This window comes from Leptonotus elevatus, chromosome 21, assembly GCF_054856555.1.
Source record: "Leptonotus elevatus isolate MCC_2025b chromosome 21, RoL_Lele_1.0, whole genome shotgun sequence".
In the NCBI taxonomy this organism is placed as follows: domain Eukaryota; kingdom Metazoa; phylum Chordata; class Actinopteri; order Syngnathiformes; family Syngnathidae; genus Leptonotus; species Leptonotus elevatus.
In genome coordinates, this window is record NC_141259.1 from 9,294,622 (window position 1) to 9,316,234 (window position 21,613).

Here is a 21,613-nt window from a genome sequence, read left to right on the forward strand (position 1 = left end):
TATGCGGGGTTCATTGTCTCATTAAATGACATAATACACACACGCGAAAGCTAAAAGCTGCAGTTACAAGAACAACTTATTTCGTCTACTAGTGCGCTGCTACTAGTGTAGGGATGTGATCAATAGAAAAGTGCCATTCTAGTTGCGTCATTATTCGTCAAACCCGATGCGCCTCAGCGGGAACAATTCCAAAAAGGTTGAGCTAAATTTGGACCGATTTAATATAATGAGGTCAAGCTTTGATTTCTAAAACTAGCAGGCGACGGCTTTGCTTGCGGGTGCGCTCACACTCGACCGTTCGTTTCAGCTGAGATCTGAAATGTAGCCGTTTCAAGCATCAAGAGTGTTCCAAATGCAAGATTTTGGACACAGCAACGGTAAATAACCGTTGATTCGAAAATGATTTGGACTGCGGGAGGATGTTGTTAAGTAAACGGGAGAAGTGGATTGCTGCCGTCTGAAAAGAACTGCAGTCTGTCCCTTTCATGAAGCATCACAATGTCCCTGTGGTGCTGTGGCAGCCCTGACACAAGGTGCACAGTGAGACCGAGGTCAGGTGGAGGACATTCAACTATCCTGCCGGCTTATCCCTAATTAGATCGTTCTGGTAAAGCTAACCGCTGGGCTGGGCGCCATCCTGAATCCGGCATGGAAATAGGTTGAATCCTTCCGAGGTTTGGTATGGGTTTGACATGCCGATGGGGGCAATTTTACAATACAAATGTACACATTTTTTTGTTTGTATTCAATCACTGAGTTGTATTACAGCCGTAGCAACGTTATTTTATTTCATGCGCTAAGTTTTTTTTTTTTCTCCTGATGATGTCCTAAGACACTGTATAAGGGGCACGGATATAGTGTTGTCACTATCGAATATTTTTACAATCGATTAATCTATCTTTTATTCAATCGATTAATCAACCAATCGGATTCATTTTAATTTTGCATTAAGGTGTGTTGCAAAAGCATTTTTTTCTGATTGGTGTTTATTTTATACTTCATATTCATATAGTGATAAAAAAAATGAAAGAAGAGGGATTGATGTTCCAGTTCGGTCATTGTTTTCCAAAGTAAAACCCGATCTTTGTAAATGTCAGTGAACAATTACTGTTGATATGCTGAAATCAGATGAATTGGACAGTTTAAAATATAAAAAAATGGCTCCAAACGATTACTCGATTATTAATATAGTTGTGGATTAATTTGATAATCGATTACGTGACGATTAATCGATTCATTTTGACAGCTCTGCATGAGATGATTCAATACGGTTTTAGAGCGCTAAACGATTACTCGATTATCCAAATAGTTTATTAATTTGATAATTCATTAATGGTCGATTAATTGATTAATTTTGACAGCTCTAAAATAAATACAAATTAGACCTTTTTGTCCTGGTGCCTGACTGTCCTTACAAAGTGATGTCAACAAGTTGGACAGCTCAACATCCGCCTGCTTCCTGTCATCTTTCCACTTCAACAATTTCATAGACGCATTGTTTACTGTAGTGCTGTCACTATCAAATATTTTTTTAGAAACGATTAATCCATCCATTATTCTGTCGATTAATCGGATTCACTTTAATTTTGCCTTTAAAAATAACATTACTCTTTATTAACCGGTGATTGGTGGTTATTTCGTAATTCTTACTTGTGTATGTATATATATATATATATATATATATATATATATATATATATATATATATATATATATATATATTTTTTTTTTTTTAAGTTAAAAGTAAAAACAGGTTTTCTTTCATGAAGGACTACATAAATCAGTCAACAATTATTGTTGATATGCTGAAATTAGAGGATTATTGCCATTTAAAAAAAAAAAATAGCTCCAAGCGATTACTCGATTATCAAAACAGTTGTCGATTATTTTGGTGATCGATTACTTGCCGATTAATCGATTGATTTTTACAGCTCTACTCTCTGACTTGAGCAAATGTTAATTTTGAAATCTACAGGATACTCTCTTTAGCCCCAGTGTTTCCGAATCAATCATCGACCCTGTCCAATAATCTTTTGTGGGCTTTTGTTGATCCGAACAATAAGCGCCTTTCCGTGGCCGCTCTGCATGTCTGCATGTGAACGTGTTTGTGACTTTGGTTGGCATCCTGTCCGTTCGCCTCACTGTCATCCTGTGGATGCTGCTGGGTTAGGATTGCCATTGGCGCCTCCCTCCTTCTCCTTTTCTGCCCTCCTCTCTTCATGCACGTCCTTCCTGCCGATTCTCATTCTTAAAATCCCCAATAAGATGGCTAACGTCGTCCGCCTCGTCATTCTCTCCGTGCCCCCCCCCCACAATCAAATTGATCATCTTGCATCCGTTAACTCATTCGCTGCCATTGACGGCTGCAGACGTCAAAGATACATTTGTACTGGACGGGCGGGGACCCAAGGATGGAGACTGGCTCGGGTTGAAGGGCATTGACTAGTCAGGGAGGCAAGGGGAGGTACTAGCGGCCACGACCCGGGACGTCACACCCAACCCAGACGCCCTGACTGCAAACGCACTCTTGTTTTTGTGTGTGCGTGCGTGCGACCGGGGGGTTCAAAGTGTTAGTAGCTCAGTCAGCTGAGGCTGCAGTTGGGACTGAGACAAAGCCAGTCACCCGCATATAAGAAATATCCCTCAACTGTCAGTTAAATGGACCATCAGTTGGGAGATCGTTCGCCAGGTGAGACTTTGGGTCAACTATACGTGACGGTTGATTTTGATTTTGTTTTGGGTTTTTTTGCGAATGCCGTAACGCCCAATGTCCATTTGGATCCGAGCAAACAGCGCTTATTTGGATGTTTTGTGTGTTACCGCAGGTTGTAAAGTGACCACAGGGGGGCAGACGTCAATGTCGCTCCCGGAGCATCGGGGAGATGCGCCGCAGCCGCACAAAGTTGATCCGCAGCACTTCTTGGCAGCAGACTTCTTATCTGGTATGAAAGAAAGATTCGAGCATCTCGTGCTGTAGATTTTGATTGGAAAACGTGCTCTCATTCTTCACAACGTTTCAGATTTGTCATGCCATCACTAGGAAGGCGGGAAATCGTTTATTTTGACCTGCTCCAAGACCCCCCCCCCCCACCCACCCAGTCTCTGTTTAGTTGAATTGAGTATATTTGTATCATGAAGCAATGGTATCAAAAGATACATTTGAGATCTATTTTTATGCCTTTCCCGAACATCCCTGTTGACCTCTAAGAGTCTCGTTTACAAGCACTACTAGTAATGGGTCAAAAGTCGTATCCTTTTATTTTCTCAGTTGTGGTATTCAAATTAGAATCAAAACAACAACAAAACTTTTGTTGCCGCTTTTTTAAGGAAAAGGGCAAAAAAAAACTGAAAAATTTGCAGTTGTACATCAAACCAATAAAAATATTCATTGTCGCTTCTCATCTTTCTTTTAGTCTTTAAATATAACACCAATTTATAAGAATGCTTTTTATGTCATTCATTTGGCTTTTCCTCTCTCTTTCATCCTTTCCCTTGGTGTCCTCCCTTTTTGTTCGTATGACTCCCTCCTGATGGGTTCCCCTTTCCTGTCAGCCTCTCTGGGAGGTTTCTCAGACCCCCTGAGCTCCCCTTCCAACCCCGTCCAAATGATACATTCAAGCCTGACGGGATTATTTTCAGGTATCCTACGAGTGCGTGTCCGAATTTGTCGCGGTTTTAGATTCCAAGATCCGATAGACTTTCAGTGTTTCCCACACCATGTTAATACTTGGGCGGGCCACCCCCAGTAAATTGGCCACCACCCGGGAAGTTTTCAAGAAAATGGATTTCAAAATAAAAACGTGCCGCGGCAGGATATACCGCTTGTAACGTTAGTTTGCCGTCACTCACTTGTGGATGGTGAGGCTAGAGGAGAAACTCGAACCCACCCCCCACCGCCGGAGTCCACCCACCCAAGTAGATTTCAAATCTGTGGGAAACACTGGCTTTTATTTCATGATAATTCAATCTCATTAAATTTGTCTTCGGATAATTCCACACATGCTAATCAGACTAGACGATGTGCAATTTCTACAGAAATTGCGTGGGAATGCGGAATGTGCTAATGTGGTAAATAGTCAAAATGTGGTCTAAGCGGGGTTTGAACCCAGGTACCCCGTGGTGAACCACTGAGCTAACTTGACTTGTTTGAAATCATGGCTAATGGTTATTTATTTTGAAAAGTTATTATTTGCCATGCACGGTCGGAGGTGGGAATCGAACCTGCAACCTCCTGGTTACTTTACCAACTGCCCCACTGAGCGGTATCAGACGGGTGTTAATGATGACAAGTCGTATGTCGGGAAGTGGGCGGGGCAAGTGGGACTTCGAAAAAGTTCAATGTCTGCCCCATTGAAGATGAATTGGGGGAAAGTAAAATTGTGCGATTGCAGTAAGTAATGTGAAATATCCGGGCTTCAACACACGCACACGCGAAAGTACTTCATATGACTCGCTGGCACAATTCCCTTCCGTATCACCGACTTGCATCGGTATTCTTGTGTACGATTGATAAAGTGTCGTTCCTCTTCCTCAGGTTTCTCCCAGGCCGCAGCCCCCGGGTTGAACGTAGAGGGGCCTCCTAGTATCGCCGATCCCCTGCAGCCCGCACCCCCAGCAGGGTGCGAGGCCCCCAAAGTGCCCCACAGCCCCATGCTGCCTGAACCGCAAGCTCCTCGCAGCCCCCCAGATCTGTCAGCAGGTAACGCGTGCAGATTTACTCGCATGTCGTCGGCTTTTTCGTATTTTTGCCTGGCGAGCAAGATTAACGTCGTCCTCGAGGTGATGCGCTGATTATATTTGGGTTTAGTTATTTTATTACTAGAGCTGTCAAAACGGTTCAGATCGCTTGGATATCTTTTTTTAATGGAATATTGTCCAAATGCTCGGAATTTCAGTTCACCATGAGTAAATGTTGTCCGATTTCTATCGTCCTTGAAAGCGAACCGATTTTCATTGTTTTGAACCAAAATAAAACCATTTTTGCCAACTTTCCAGGTTACAGACCAAACCAGCAACTGAATCATCTGTCAATTTGAAATAATGTGCACTTTTTGGAAAAAAGTAACAGAAATGTAAACGTTTTTCCCCCCCCATCTGGTTCATCGATTAATCGGGGGGAAATAACAAGACCGATTAATCGATTACTGAAAAAATAGTTGCAGCACTAAAACACTATTCTTGTATATGTGAATTGAACACATTAAGTGATTTAGAAGACTTACATACATTTGGAATAATAAACTGAACTTGACTTAATAAATGGTAAAAATGTAAAAATGTAATTTCTTGATTTTGCTATTTAGTTCAAATGTTGTCCCGCATTCTGATGATATTTTTTTTTTTTGTCAAATGTATCATAACAAACATGACTGCCGCTGTTTGCTCCACTGGAGGCATTACGCAGATCAGCTGTCTGTCTTCTTTTTCGAGAGCTTCTTCCTCTCGCACGCACACCCGCTCGGATCGCATTTAATCATCGGGCTTGAGGTCGATTCCTATCTGATGCCGTCATGTATACAGTGTCCAGCTTTTCAGGGGCCCCGAGTACTGCCCCCGTGTGTTTGCGTGCTTGGCTATGCATTTGTATTCATCCTACATCATCGCCGCTGTCCGGCTGCACTCTTGCATGCTAAATTGTCCATATTTCAACTTTTATTTGAAGGTCACCTTTTACAGGAATTAATGCCAGACTCCACTTGAAGAATCTTCAAGTTAATCGCATCCTCGAACCCAGCACATGCTTTGCTCACATTTTTACATAGATTTAAAGTTTTAGGGTCATGATGACAGAATTGTAGTGTTAATGAAGTTACATTAGATAAAAAAAAAAAAAAAAAACCTTGAGATTAAGACATGTCATCATACATCCTTTTATCAAAAAAAGGGTGGAATTTCTTCAAACGAAGCAGGTTGTGTAAAACAGGATTTGAATCCCGCAGAACACTTTTCCGCCTGTCCCAATTACAGTGCACAGACAGCAGAATTGTGTAGGCTTGTTCTTAAACTTAAAGCCCCCCAAGAGAGTCTTTTGTAAAGTATGAGGCTGGACAGGTGGCCCATTTATTGGTATTAAATGAATGTGTATTTGTGTCTGTGCACTGGAGATAAGAGTAACTAAAACTAGCTCAAAGTTTAAAGTAAAATAAATTATAATTGAACATACTGTAATGAAATGTAGCACGTGTTGCAAAGATTTATACAACGTTCAGTCTAGGGATAGACCGATCGGCGCCGATGTTCAGCATTTTGACAATTATCGGCGCCGATGTTCGGCATTTTGACGATTATCGGCGCCGATGTTCAGCATTTTGACAATTATCGGCGCCGATGTTCAGCATTTTGACAATTATCGGCGCCGATGTTCAGCATTTTGACAATTATCGGCGCCGATGTTCAGCATTTTGACAATTATCGGCGCCGATGTTCAGCATTTTGACAATTATCGGCGCCGATGTTCAGCATTTTTGACGATTATCGGCCATTTTGAAGAATCATACGGCCGATAGTAGATCCATTTAAAAAAACGTGTTCAGGGGAAACAAAAATTAGGGAACTAATTATTTTTTCATAGATGCCTCTGACCCTGGGAACTCTCTGCACCTTCTGTCTTTGTTTGAAATGAAAACTAGGCAAGTAAAATTGTAATACTTTTCAGATATTTTTTAATTTTAAAAAACTTAATATACTGGAGCAAAGAATAGGGAGTTATTTACTGAAGTTTTCATTTAACTTTTGAAGACATGCTACTGGAAGATTCCTGAATAAAAAAAATGTTTAAACTTCAATGTTTTACAAATCCAAACCCTTTTAGTGAAAATATCGGCTATCAGCGTCCTCGACTACTAATAATCAGTATCAGCCCTGAAAAAACCCATATCGGTCTATCTCTAGTTCAGTCTAACAAAGTTATTTTCACCCCTAACCTAACAACCCCGACCTTAAACTCTTCCCTCTTCGCCCACGACAAGGTGCCTTAGGTGACTGCTGGCCAGACCCGATTGCCTGCCTCTCGACAGACCTCCCTTTCAGCCCCAGTGTCACCTCTGTGATCAGTCGCCACGCTAACAATCTGGCCATGATTCGCGATGACCCGCCAAAGACCTTGCCCAGCAGAGAAAGCCCCGCTTATGCCGGAGGCGACGAGAGGGACGCGGAGGAATCGGACAGGAAACAGAAGAAAAAGAAGAAAAGGAGACAGAAAGACGAGGGCTCTTATGAACACTTGGAAAGCAAAGGTCACCTCGAAGCGCAGGGAGAAAGCGTTCCCTCGGCCGAGTTGCTCCACCACGGGCCTGAGCCCAAACGGGAGAGCGGCGAGGGCGGGTGGGAGGAGCAAATTTGGAAGAGCGGAGGGCGAGGTAAGAAGGGCAAAAGCAGGAAGAAGATTCCTGAAGAGTGGGAAGTGACTCCGGAGGCTTTTGCCACTTCAGGTCAAATCACCCAAGAAGCTATGAAGGATCTAACAAGCATGGACGTCTCCTTTGCGGACTTAAATACCAGCCAGACCGCCTGGAAAGAGGAGATCTTCGCCGAAGAAAGCCCGGTGCCTTCGCCGCTGTCTCATGATGCGTTCGCTCCTGCAGCAGTTCCCGTCAGTCCACTCGTCTTGAAAAGCGAGCTGAAAGCGACAGCAGCCCCGTTCACCATGCCCTCCGCTGCCGCCGGCCCGGTCGACTCCTTCCCCGCGGCTTCCAGTCCCGGCGAATCGTTCCAAGTGCTGATTGACACCGAGAACGTCGACAGCGGGATGTTCGACAACACCACTTCCTTCCAAGAAGCCGCTATCCAAAGCGTACCCGATGTGGATACTTCGGCTTTTAGCCCCTCATCCCAGCCGAGCTCGGGCCTTTCCCCAAACGGCGAGGTGTTTGCCTCAGCCCCGCCCCTTTCGCCGTCGGATGCTTCATGGCTCCTGAACAACTCCCACGCGAGCAGCAGCAGCAGCATCATCGATCCGTTCGACTTCGGCGACGTGAGCACTTCGGGTCATTCGGCGCCCGTCGGCCTGGTATTTGACACCCCTTCGCCGGCCCCGCTCCGTTCCCCCAAAACCACGGCGCAGGACACCAAAGAGCACAAAAACGAGAAGCAATCCAGGAAGTCTCGTTCGTCCTCGTCTTCCTCCGCGAAGAGTCCCACCGCCTCGGAGGCAAAGAAATTAACTCTGCAGGAATCTCCAAGTGTTGTTAGCCCCTCGTCCTCCCTGTCAGTGGTCTCGCTTGGAACGCCAGCCTCGGGCCTTAACCCTGCAGCAAAGCCCTTCTTTCCCAGTTTTGCTGATACCCCGGAACAACCAAGTGTGGGTTCCCCCATCATCGAAGGTTGGTTGTGGATGATATAGCTGTTCATTACAATAGTTGTTAGCATGAAGCCACTCTGGTGTTGCCATTTCGTTAGACACATTTGCATGAAGATAACTATAAACTCTGATGATTGAGTTTTTTGGGGAGGGGGGGGGGGGGGGGCTTGTCCAGTTCAGAGTGTTTCTGTGTGACTAATGACCTTCAACATGGATTGCACTACTTTAACCTGAGGGTGTTTTACATCCTTATTATAATGCACCGCACAACATTAACCATGTTTCATGACAGGTCTGATGCTACTAACCAGTCGGGCACATTTTTCTCCTCAGTGGATCTCCTCTGCTGTCATTTCCAAAACCAAAACCTTTTTGTCCACTGACGTGTCATTAATACAATAATTTGTGTGTAATGGTTTCATTGCATCAAGGGCTTGGATGTGACTATTTCCTTCCTCTGTGTCGATTAACTTTCTTGTCTTTTCTAGCAGCCTGTCTCTTTGCACCTCTTCTAGAAATGAATCATGATTGCACTGTTGTTAATTGTTTTGAATTATTTACAGATTCATATTTTTTTTTTCTTAAAGAAACGTCAAATATGTAATTATTTTTCCTCTTTTATTTTGCATGCGCTGTGACTGCTGACTCGGACACTTGGCTGCCATAGGTGAGTCTCATTTATTTTCTTTTGAAAATGTATTTATATGGTTTTTTTTATGCTAGAGCATGCAGAAGGCTTTGATGCAGCCTCTCAACTGCAAAGAACGGTTGAAAAAATGCTAGTTATTACAAAAAACGGCCAGTAGGAGGCAGCAAAGTGTAAGAGATCAACCAGGGCCATGTTGAAAAAAAGCTAATGTATCCATATTTTTTAATCATGATGAAACTTACCTATATTCTAATGATAATTGCTGCAATACAGAAACAGATAAAAATATTTATTTTTAAATCCTAATGAAATAAGAGACTCTAATCGTTTCTTTGGTAGGTGTTGTTTTTTTATAACAATAGAACACAATATTCTGTGGGCCTTGCAAAATCAGTCAAAATCCAGTAAAACAGCCGGGAGTGAAGGGGGTTGCTTCAGTGAAAATGGCTGGGAGTGAATGAGTTAAATGGATTTTGCTCACATATGGTCCAGAGGCGCATAACAAATTTTTATGCAATTGATGTAAAAACATTGTTCATGCTTTATTTTATGTTGTGCAAAGGAGTCACTACAACGCAATTTAGCAATAATAAATGTGATTTAAAAAAAATTATATATATATATTTGTGGGGACAGGTGACTAGTAACAAAATGGGCTGAAGTACACCAGTTGCTTCATGTTCCAAATACAAATTGCTCGGAATTTGAAAAGAAAATGTACCATTCCTTTCACCAACGTCCAACATGAAACACTGATGCCACCAAGTAGCAGGAAAAAAACCCATAACTGACAAATAAATAAATAATTACATAATGTTCTAAATCAAGGGTGCACAACTCAGAGATTGAACTTGTGTCGCGACTGCGTCTCCGGTTTGGGAGCGTAGAGCGCTACCAGTGAGCAAAAATTCTGTGCTGCCGACACAGCTCAGCGCCTTATTTAAATCCTCGGGAAGTGAGGTTTTCCTGACTTAGGAGACCAAAAATACTTTTCCCCAGGTTTAACAAGGAACTCGGGTCAATTCAGCAAATTATACGTTTTGAGTGTCCTCGGCTCCGAGGGTCGTACCTACGTCACCCACGCTGACGCCTCGCAGTGTCAGACAAATTCAACACATGCTAATCAGTCCTGTGAAAATCAATGTACATGATGTAAGAAAGTGGATGTACTCTAATGTAACTCGTTTATTTATCATGCTAATACCCATTATTTGTGTACCTTGTCAAAATATACAACTTTTATTGTACATAGTACGATTACACTCTACACTATATAGCGCATCCAATTTGGATGCTGTGCGTATGCGGTCTACTATCTACTTTATGTATGTACTGTAACTTGACAGCGGCATTGTGCGCATCTTGCTTAATTTGGACCAAAAGTGCCTTTGTGTACCGCCATGATTTATGAAGATGCAAGGCAATTTCCTTGTCATTTCCTCCCAATGGAGACGATAATAAGGACAAAATAGGGCTTCAGTTCAACACAGGAACAGCAGTGCCGAACACCATTATACGGCTTGGTAGAGGATGGAGATAAAAACTTGCAAGGGCAGGTTTTGTACACTCAAAATTACTTGGGCCGCCGTGCTGACAAGGTTTGGGGGGATTTCAAAGATACTCATTTTGTAGATTTCCATTAAACTGGGGCCAATAAAATCGAAAATGTTAGCATCACAATATTTCTTTTCTTGACTTGTATGCACTGTATAATTCACAGAATACCCGATACTAATACATCCAGCTATTGTCAGTAAGAAAAGATAAATGTGATAAAGTCACTTCAGTCCGATTGCGACCACCAAAGAGAGAACATTAAAACAGACGCTATCTGAAGCAGAAAATCCGCCAGTCGACAAGGCGGAAGATAAAGAGATTAATGGAAGCCGAGCGCTAAAGATGCAAGTCAAAATCGTTGTGAGCTACTGTCAACGTCTCGAAGAAGGGAAAGGATGCCGATCATTTGTTTGGTTTGTGAACAGATTTGCTTTTTATGCCTCAGTTGCTAAAATTGCACCCCACAAACAGATTTGTCATTTTGTAGTTGCATCCCTTTAACATGATTTCCTGACTGACTGGAAAACCAAACTTCACTCGTCGTGAAATCATTTTTCGTCGTGTCTTTGGGATTTTGCAACATGAACTGTTCTCTAGATCAAGTGTTGCGGAATCACGTGCAAGACATACACTTTCATTCCATACAAGATGGTCCAAAAATGTTTATCTACAAGCACCATTTTACCATTGCCTTTATGATTTTCATATCGAAACATTGCTGAACCTTGCCAATTGTTTAAAACAAATGTCATTAAAAAAGATTGTACTGCGGCAGTCATCATATTCGCTTTGGATTTGTGGCGTTTGCGAGTAAGCCGTTATATTTCCATTAGGAAGTGGGATCCATAGCAAGTGCCAGTGAATGAATTTTTACGCTGAGCCCAAACTTGTGGCTTGTGTGTCAAAATACGAAAGAACTTTTATTTCTGTGGTTTGACACCCATGGATTGATGCTCATTACACAAACCGCTGCAGTGACGCAACGTTTATGAGGCGAGAAATTGGTAACTTCCTGTTTTCCGGCTGCTACTGTATGTGATTTGGGAAGATTGACACTAGACAGTAGAATAAAAAATGTTCTCATTCACTGCCATTGACGGTTATAAACGTTAAAAAAATCATTTTAATTTTTCTATTAGTTTAACTTTTTTTTTTCTACTTTTGTTTACAAGAGTATGAAAACCTAGAAAAAAATTATTGCACATTTGGAACAGATATAAAATTTGTGGTTAATCGTGAATTAGCTATTGATGTCATGCGATTAATTATGTTTAAAAAATGTAATCGCCTGATGCCCCTAATTTTTAATAATCATCTTGTCAGGTGATTACAATTTTTAATTGTAATTAATCGCATAACTTCACTCGTTAACTCACGATTAATCATAAATTTTTATATCTGTTCTTAATGTACAATAAAGATTTATTTCTTAGGTTTTCATGCTCTTGTTAACAAAAGTGGAAACAAATTTAAACTAATAAAAATAGTTCAAATGGATTTTTGACGTTTATAGCCGTCAATGGCAGTAAATGAGTTAAAAAAAAAATCATTTACATCATCATTTCAATCATTCAGTCAGTCTTCTGGAATTTCCAGACAACACAAACAACCATCACCACCAAACATGGCTGGAACAGGCACACAGATGGGGAGTCGGTCACCATAGCAACAGGGGAGGCAGTTGCTTTGGCAACTAATGGGAAGAGGGTCCATTGCGGGAACAATAGATGTTTAGCGAAGAAGGGGGGTGTTGTGACTAGGCTGGGAAGAAGATGAGCTGGAGCTATAAATAGACATCACTTTAAGACTGTCTGTCTACATCATCCGGTTCTGTGACAGCCCTGCGGTGATAACAGTGTTTTGTTCCACACCTGTGATCTTTGCTTCTCTATAGTACTGGAGTCTTGTCAATGCAAATACACACAATATTGATGGCAGACACTCTTTTGCCTCGTTTATTTGCCGACCTGGTGGCTTGCGCGAGCTACTAGGCACAACATTTTGGTCGCACGGTGGGATTACATAAGAATGGCTTTGTATATCTTTGACCCAGCCAACCAGTCAGACTAAGTGAACCCATCGTTTCGGTTGCCTCTGTATTGGTCTTGCCCCCGTGAAACTTAAAAGTCCGTTTTGCAAACAGAGAGCGGATATATCGGCTGGAATACTTGACACACAGATGGAGTGACAGTACACCAGCTGCCCAGTTGCCTGCACCTCAGGACCTGTCTGGCCTCCGCTGCCCATCTGTCATTCATTTTTCTCTGAACTGATGGATTGATATACTTAGTTTAGTTTAGTCTTGGTATTATGAGGTGCACTAGTTGTGTGTCCTATTGATGTAATGTTTTTCCTTTATTTGTTTACTACATTTTGGATTCAAGATCCGAGTCTATACCTTTTTTTAATTAATGACGGCTGTTTACTTGGTATTAAATATCATTGTTCAGACACATGCAATATATCTTGTTTTTCCAGTAGCCTCTATTGGTTTAGCTAATTGAATATGCGTACACATGGTTGTAGTGCTATTGGGGGGGTAACCACAATGTGACCAGATTCACTGTGACAGATAACAAGGCCTCTTTACCAGAGGCTTCCTCTCCATCCCCCTCTGATCTGTCGCTGTTCTTGTCCTACCCTCTTGTAATGAGTAGACAGACTTCAGACGTGTCCTACGTCTTGCACAGACTCGCATCCCTACGTGGACACTTCTGTTAGCACATAATATTCGCCAGCCCTTACTCATCTTGTAACTTGGATGAGGATGCGATATTTTGTGTTTGTTGAAATTGGCTGGACAAATGATAGCTTGGAAGATAAGGTGATCTTAAATTAAGCTAGCGCTTCAAAAGGTTTTTTTCCTGTTCTTGCTCCTGAAGGAAAATTCAAGGGCACAGCTGTGTGTGTGTGTGTCAGGGCGAGGAAGACGTGAAGGGAAAGTGAAAATTAAAAAGGGAGGGGGCTTACTCACTCCACCATGAGGGGCGGGATTTGGGAACTACAAGCAACCAGTTGGCGCGTTCACAACTGGGTCACATGACGAGCACGGAAAGCGGTGTGTGAAGCAGCGAGGGGGAAGAGAGAGAGCAAGCAAAAGAGAGAAGTGCACATTCAGGACAGCATCAGTTTGTATTTGAGATACAGTACTTCCCACATTGCACCGTATACCTTGGTACGGAGAGGAAGGAAGGATAAGAAAAAACTTTGGAAAGGGAAGACGATCAACATTTAAGCTCTTGAGACCCAGTAGGAACTGCTAAGGAGAGAAACTAGAGGAATTCGAGAAAAGGGAGACAGCATGTCGTCTCTCTCGGATCAGAAGACCGGCTCTCCCTTCGCAGAGTATAGTGAGCTCTGTAAGGGGGCGACGCTGTCACCAACAGGACAGACTCAGAGTTGGGATTGGCAACGTCACTCGGGCATGGACATGGACCCACCAAGAGGCTTGGGAGTAGGTTGCGGACCCCCAGCACCTACTGGCCTCAGTGGCGAAGAAAAGCTGCGCTTCTTTGAGCAGGCAGAAGAGGCCAATACGGAAGTTGAATTGAAGGCACCAGGCGGGGTTGGAGCCATGCCTGGAAGCACCTCGTTGGGTAACGCTTCGCTAGGCAGTGCAGGAGAGAGCCCAGAGAGCCCACGGTCCTTTTCCTCGTTCCTATCCCCAGCTTCCCCTGGTAGTCTACCCTGTACACCTGCCCTGCAATGCGGAGTTAGCAGTCGGGTGTCTTTGCCACCAGTTCCTCAAACCCCAGCAAGTCACACGGAGACGCTGACGCCCACCACAACCATGCCTTCACAGTCAATGGGAGTCCCCTCAATTGAGGCATCTACTCGAGGTGGATACTCTCCATCGGAGTCATGGAACGACTCCAGTTTTGGCGAGTCCAGTCCAAAGGTCGCCATGCCCCAGGTGCCTCCTAACTATTGTACCATAGGTGTTATCAGTGACGACTACTTAAAGAGAACCGATGAGGATATAGTTGGAGCCAGAGAGACCCTACTATCCGTGGGCTCCTCAGAGGAAAGTAGCGAGGAGGAAGACCTTGAAGAGGGCGAGGAGGAATTAAAGCCTTGTTTCATGGGGAGAGCAGAGCAGCAGAGGAAGGCGATGCGACGGGCAATGTCTGACTGTTCCCACCTGTCCGTGCCCACCAGCCTGGAGCTTTCTGATAAATACCCCGGTGGCGAACTGGCAGGATTGGATGAACTCGTGTCGCCAGTAAATGGGTCACGTCGGTCCCAGCATTATATGCAGCGCTCATTGACAGTTGCGGACGATCAGCATCCTGATACTCCGCCGACACTCTCTGCAGCCGGGACCACTCACGCCGACTTGAGGCAAACCCCACCTGAACCTCGCCTATGTCTCTCCCCATTCCTACCACAGAGAGACAGCAATACCGCCCTTCCCATCTCCCTTGAAGAACCCTTGGAAGGGTTTACGTTGGAAAAAGAGCAACAAAACATAGTTCTTCCAGTGCCCCCCAGCCCCGAAGCTTTCAGTGGCATTGACTTCACTTCTGACTTCTCAGTTGGCTCAGACAGTTTTGGTAAACTGGCTACAGATAAAGACTTGGACTATACTAAGATTATTTCAGATTCAAAAGTGGGCTTTGAAGTGGGCAACAAACCAGCTGTGGAACCTGTTGATCATCTTGCCGTAAGTTCCTCTAACAAGTTTGGCCTGAACTCGACTAACCCCATCATCAAATTGGATGGTAGGTGCAGGCCCAGTTTATTATTTCTCGTGCGCGCATGTGTATTTTAAACTATTTTAAATGTAAAACTAATAGTAACAAGCTTTTATGTGGTAGGAATATGAATGTAAGGTTTAACTCTTACTAGTCTTTTGCTGTATTGAACTTGTTGATTCTGGGTTGTTTACTTTGGTCTTGATTGCAGTTGTATAGGGTAACAATTTATATTCTTGCGCACTTGGAGACCTTATTGTATTTGAGGGGGGGGGGTGTCCAGTAGTTTGAGAGAGAGCGAAAGACAAATTGAAAACATTAACGGCGCAGTTGTGCAACAAGTCAATGAGTCATTTTAGAAGTTGATAACTTGTGTGAATTGAAGAAATTGTCGGCAATATAACTTCCTTTGAGTGCAGGAATATACCTGTCTGATTGCTTTTCGATGCTACACAAGGTTTGACAGTAGAAATGTAGGTATTATAACATACAGAGACGTTGCAGTAAGCGCTGTGTTGCTCGAACGGCGTTCTTCGTAGATTTGCCTCCGTTGATTTTCTCTCTGACACTGACATGCTTTGTTGACTTTTTTATTAATTTATTTATCTCTCATTGGATCCTTGACAACATTTCAAAATAAGTACTGTTGTTCTTTATAGCATTCTCTTTTCTGCATGCTCTTATCTCTGTTGGCCAAAATGCTTTTGAGATTCGGGCCGAGTGAATAAATCCGGGTCGGTGAGCTTCATGCTTTTTTTCCCTCCATCTGCTGAAGCTCATGTCATTGCTCTATTCTGCAACAATATAAACGGGCCCCAATGGTCAAAAGACATCATCTTAATGCACCAAAATGTACCAGCAATGCCTGATTTTCATGACTTAATTTTCAGGTATGTATTTTTATTGTTGTCAGTTACTTGGTGACCATTGTGGGTTTTTCTTCCTTTAAAGGTCAAGTCAACACCCCCCCCCCCCCCCCAAAAAAACCATATATTTTTTTAATGTGTTATTTCAGCCTCACTACTCCAAACAAGCTATTCTAATAAATATTGTGTTTGTGGAATGAGTTAAAGAGTAAAATCCACCCGTTTTTTTAAATCCATCTCAGGGGCCGGCCATTTTGTCACTTGCTGTCAACTGGAAATGACATCCCAGTCGTTCAGGTAACAACCAATCACGACTCGCCTGCTTTCTTGAAGCCGAGCAGTGATTGGTCGTTACCTGAACGACTGGGATGTCATTTCCAGTCGACAGCAAGTGGTAAAACGGGTCGGCCCATGAGATGGATACAAATGGGGGCATTTTGCAGCTAAATTCATATTCCACAAATGCAATATTAAACAGAATGCTGTGTGTGTGTGCAGGAGCACATACAGCATACTATTGAAGGAAAATGTTCGGGTTGTCTTCCTCTTTAATGGAAATGCAACAATAGTTCAGCACAGGTGTGTATGTGAAGATACAGAATGTTGTTGAGACATTGCGGCTTGTCCAGTGATGAGACAAATGCTTGAAGCGACAGCTTCAGATAAAAGTGACGAATGGAAAACAAGTGTTGGCGGAGGGAACTGTGCTTGATTAAATAGGAAGGCATGATTGGTTCAAGTAATGGTCAAATCCAGAGAATGGGAAAAGACGTATCAGGAGAAAAAAAAAAAGAATGATTAAAGCATCATACTGTAAGTTAGTATTTTGTTATGAATTTAAACTAAAACATTTCATGAGTATAGAAAAGTTTTCTTTTTTATTTATTTTCTTAAATTTATTGGTGGGTTGTTCCGAAACCCTGCGCACGATTTGGGGATAGATAATTTCAAGATAACCCTCAAATGCATTCCAGCATAAAACCATACATGGACATATTTATATTAAAATGTCACTGTCTCAGTCACGATGTTGGAGAAAAAAAAAAGGTCATCATCATCTTCCATGAACCTTTCCAAAAAGTTCATGTCTCCCCCAATTTGAGCTGGTATTTATACTTGACCTGATTTGTGCTCAAATCTTCTCATGAAATATTTGTTCTCCAAATGACCCTTTCGCGGACATACAATTCACTCTCCAAAGTGCGTCAGTGATGGATGCTTCCAATTGCAGGCATTGCGAATAAATCATGAAGCACTCCAGAAAGGTGGAAGATGAACGTTGTTCTTTTGTTTGTTGTTTGCTTCTTTTGTTTCTTCTTTTAATTCGTGATCCCACAGTGTCTGTTGTAGTTTTGTTCTACCTTTTGTGCAGGTCAGTCAAGTTTTCCCTCACCAAAGTCATCCAAGCATGACTGCGTGAGACCTCACTTTGTGCACTAAGGCACAGTCATGCTTGAACAGAACAGTGGATTCCCAAAACTGTTGTAGCACAGACTCTGAAGCTTAGAATTGTCCAACAGGTCTTGGCCAGACTCCGCCCCTCACTTCATGATGGGTCACAATGACCAGTTTGCCATGACTGATGGAAACAAAATCACATTGTTTAAGATGTTTAGATTTATACATTTGGGGGAGTTCTGACGCAGATCTGATGATATCCAATTTTGTGTGTTTTGTTCTCTCTACGCTCCAAATTGTGCTGCTGAATAACTGAATTGTGTTAGTCTTTGTCAGGTGGGAAAGTCTCCAGCCTCTTAAATGAGATGGGTTTAATTAGAGACTGCAACATTCTGTTGCCGATCTGATTCTGCTTTATTGTGGCCTGGGATCGATGCAGGGTGAACCCAATGTCTTGATGGTGATCTCCACCTACATCTTCACGGGTGATGGATTGGCACGCGTGTTGTTCTAGTACATCCCTAGTCATGGAGTGTTTCCAAAAATAGCATGGGAGCCCGAAACCGTAACCTGCTAATGACTGCTGGATGACGAATGTGCCAAAATATCGAAGTTATGGGCAACAAGGCATTTTATTTAATCCCAATGAAGTTTTGTAGCATAAATGGGTCAAAAAGCACGAGTGTTGACTGTATTTTGCTCAACCCCAGCGCGAGGTCATCATGACCTGAGGTCGGGTGATGCAGATGTTTCATTGAGTGAGTCAACATAACAGAAATATCTGATTTATGTATGCCGTGCTGCATCTGCTGACTATATTAAGGCAACTTCACTGCCCACATTCATAATACTGTAATGTTTTATAGAATCATAAACGTTTAAATAACAGAACCTTCGAGCTGCGATTCTGGTAGCAGGACATACTGCACGATTTTGGTAATGAATGATCTAAAGAAGTAAACTACTGAAGGGGAAATTGTGATGTTTATATATATTTTTTTCTGTCAATGTAGACAATGTTGCCAAGTCTGACAAAAAGGAGGAGAAGCCCAATGTGGACTTTAAAGATCCAGCTGAGCAGAGGAGCGTTAAAGTTGAATTGCCACTCAGTGAGACGGCACCCTTTGTGGAGAAAAATGTAGGAGCAGAAAAACAAACTGATATCAATCCGTGGAAAGAGCCTGAAAATGTTCAGAAAAAAGAGGCAGAAAAGGCCACAGAGGCAAAAGATCTTCACGTGAAAGCGAAAGCTACTGTGAAAGTCACTGAGGAAAAAGAATCTGAAAAGGTTCCTAATGAGAAAGAGGCAGTGAAAGTTAAAGAGGAGGAATTTGGCAAAGTGAAGGAGAAGCTACTGGAGAAAGCTGAAGAAAAACTGAAAGAAAAAGAGCCAGAGAAAGTGGAAATAGTCCAACAGAAAATAGAAAAAGCGGATAAAGCAAACAAGCCTGATGAACCTGCAGACAAGTTGGTAAAAACAGAAACATTTGACACGGCTGAAAAAGCAGAAAAGCCGCCCATGACGGACAAAGTCGAGAAAAAAGCGGAGGATGTGGTCAAAAGTGAGTCGAGTGTCAAGGACAAAATCACTGAGAAGGCTGAAAAGACAGAGATGAAGGACAGCAAAGAGCAACACGTCAAACCCAAAGTGGAAAATCACCCCGAGCAGCTGCCGACACCTGTCAAGCTCGACGCCGCTCCTGACAAGGCGGAAAAGAAGGCTGACATCGCAGCCGATGTGGAAGAAGCCGCCAAACCTTCCGCTCATACGCACAAAGCTGAGAAAGAGGATGAAGTGGAGAAACTCTCGGAGAAGCCGGCGGAGGCGGCGGAGCAGATAAGCGCAAAGGAGGAGAAAATACAGAGTGACAAAAAAGCGGGGGAGAAAAAGGATGACAAGAAGGACAAGGCCGCAAAAGCAGATGGAGGAGAGAAGGCCAAAAAAGCAAAACCATCCACCAACGGGAGCAGCGCAGCACCAAGCAAAGACTTGGCGAGTGCAGACAAGAAAACCAAGGTAAGAATTACTGGAGGTCTTAACAGCCGGGACGCCTGTCCGTCCTTATGTTAGCCGCGCTTTCGTTATCGCTAAATAACAGCCGCTGTTTTAGGACCGTCAGTAAATATCGCGGGTCCGTCAGTCCGTCACTCCATCATCGTTATCATGAAGGAACTGCTGAGCAGTCAAATAATGTTTTTCAAAGTGACGAGGAGCTCAAGTATTAAAAGAACAACAACTTAACTGCAACAGAAGTAGAACATTTATGGCATTTGTGGCGGCTGTGGCTCAGGTGGTAGAACGGGTCATTTGTTTTTGTTTTTTGTGTTAGCACCAACACAAAACGGTTAAAGTGTGACACTTGACTCGAGAGCCATTTTCAACAGTAAGAATTTTTGTCTATAATTAACTCATTTGCTCCCAAAAACATATAAAAACTTTCTATTTTAAATATTGCCATCGTCCCAAAATGTATTTGTTATTTTTTATGTTTTTCTTTTTATGCTAGAGCATACAGAAGGCGTAACTGCAGCCTCTGAACTGAAGAGAATGCTTGAAGCAAGTAGTTATTACAAAAATGGCCGGCAGGTGGCAGCAGAGTATAAGAGATCAACCAGGGCCATCTTGCAAAAAAAGCTATTTTCCCCAGTGTTCGAAACAGATTTGTGAATAATGAGGAAACTTAACTATATTCTAATGCTAATTGCTGCAAAATGGAAAGAGATACAAATATATTTTTCCTGATGAAAGAAGAGACTCTAACCTTTCTTTTGGTAGGTTCCATGTTTTTATAGCAATAGAATATAATATTCTGTGGGCCCTGCAAAATCAGTCAAAATCCAGTAAAACAGCCGGGAGCGAAGGGTGTTGCTTCAGTGAAAATGGCTGGGAGTGAATGAGTTCAAAACAAATTTTCCCACTTGACCAATCATGATTCAGTTTGCTCACCAACCTCAGAAACCAAGTGAGCCATGATTGGTTGTTACCTATTTCCTCAGCACAGGTGATGTCATCTTCAGTCGACATCAAGTGGAAAAAAAATTTTTTTTAAAGGTATTAATTGCACATGAAAAATAATTTCCAAATTAATTCTGGACAAAATATGAACTCTGTACTGTTGAAAAGGGCTCAAGTGAGTCAAGTATCCCTTTAATCGAGGTTTTCATTCCCTCATTATGGCGATTTATTATACATTGCAGCCCTTAACTCTGCATACAAATTGACTTGAGACCATCTATTTTTAATGCATGCTGCTTTTAGCTTTTGCTCTTGTTCCTTGCAATGTCTGTACAGTGGAACCTCAGAGTGAGCCAAACCATGGTTGAAAAATCATCATCATAACACCTGTATTAAATGGATAGACATTATTTTTTTGTTGTTGAATTTTTACATTCTTAGTTGTTCTAATGTAATAAAAAAAAAAATGGTGTTAATGGTGAACGTGAATAGCGACGTGAAGTCTTAGTGAACAGAGTCTTAAGACTTTGAATTTCAGTCCTTTCCCTTATTGAGAATTGTACCTTTTATTCAAATGAGGAGTCTAAAACACAAGCTAATTAATGCTGAGTTTTGAAGTCAGATTTTACGCCACTTTAGGGTGGTATTTGGGTCAAATTCGGGATGAGCCAATTCGTAGGTTCCACTGAATGCAGTACAGGATATATTTTTACTATTTTACACGATTGTTTTAAACCTACCCTGATTTCACACCGTTTGCAATTGAATTGCTGCTTGTGCTGTTATGATTTTTGTTGGATTTTATTATTTCCTTTGCTTCATCTTTTCTTTATGTATCTTTTCCTTTTGCCCGCGTCCATCCTCGTGTCCTCAGCCTGCCGCTGGGGCAACAAAAGCGAGCACCATCTCCAAAACGCGGCAGGTCGCAGCCGCTGCTGGTAGTGGTTCTGCTGCAGCGCCTACTAAGCGCCCCTCAACTACTTACACCTTAGATAAAAAAACAACAACCAAGGCGCCGTCGGCAGCCGCTGGCGCCCCAAAGCGGCCCTCCACAATTACCGCCAGCCGCCTTTCAACGTCAGCCGCAACCACCACACGTGAGGTTAAACCCAAGGTAAGGCATATAGGGATGCTTATGCAGCTCGTAGTTTGATGCAAGCAATAGATTTATTTTGAAAATCGTTTTTGAAGTAT

At 42.6% G+C, this 21,613-nt stretch overlaps 1 protein-coding gene across 12 annotated transcripts in view; it reads left to right on the forward strand.

Moving 5' to 3' along the window:
* LOC147155766 (uncharacterized) overlaps window positions 1-21,613 on the forward strand; it is a 56,401-nt gene that overhangs the window by 23,136 nt on the left and 11,652 nt on the right. For 6 of the 12 annotated variants that reach the window (XM_086065531.1, XM_086065532.1, XM_086065536.1 and 3 more), the window contains 6 exons: window positions 2,826-2,942; window positions 3,553-3,639; window positions 4,535-4,699; window positions 6,969-8,321; window positions 18,477-19,480; window positions 21,294-21,533. In XM_086065531.1, the coding sequence (XP_085921657.1) occupies window positions 2,826-2,942; window positions 3,553-3,639; window positions 4,535-4,699; window positions 6,969-8,321; window positions 18,477-19,480; window positions 21,294-21,533 (2,966 nt within the window). Of the gene's footprint in view, window positions 1-2,532; window positions 2,690-2,825; window positions 2,943-3,552; window positions 3,640-4,534; window positions 4,700-6,968; window positions 8,322-13,580; window positions 15,227-18,476; window positions 19,481-21,293; window positions 21,534-21,613 lie in introns of those variants that run through there. The other 6 variants (XM_086065535.1, XM_086065537.1, XM_086065539.1 and 3 more) reach the window with 5 other exon arrangements.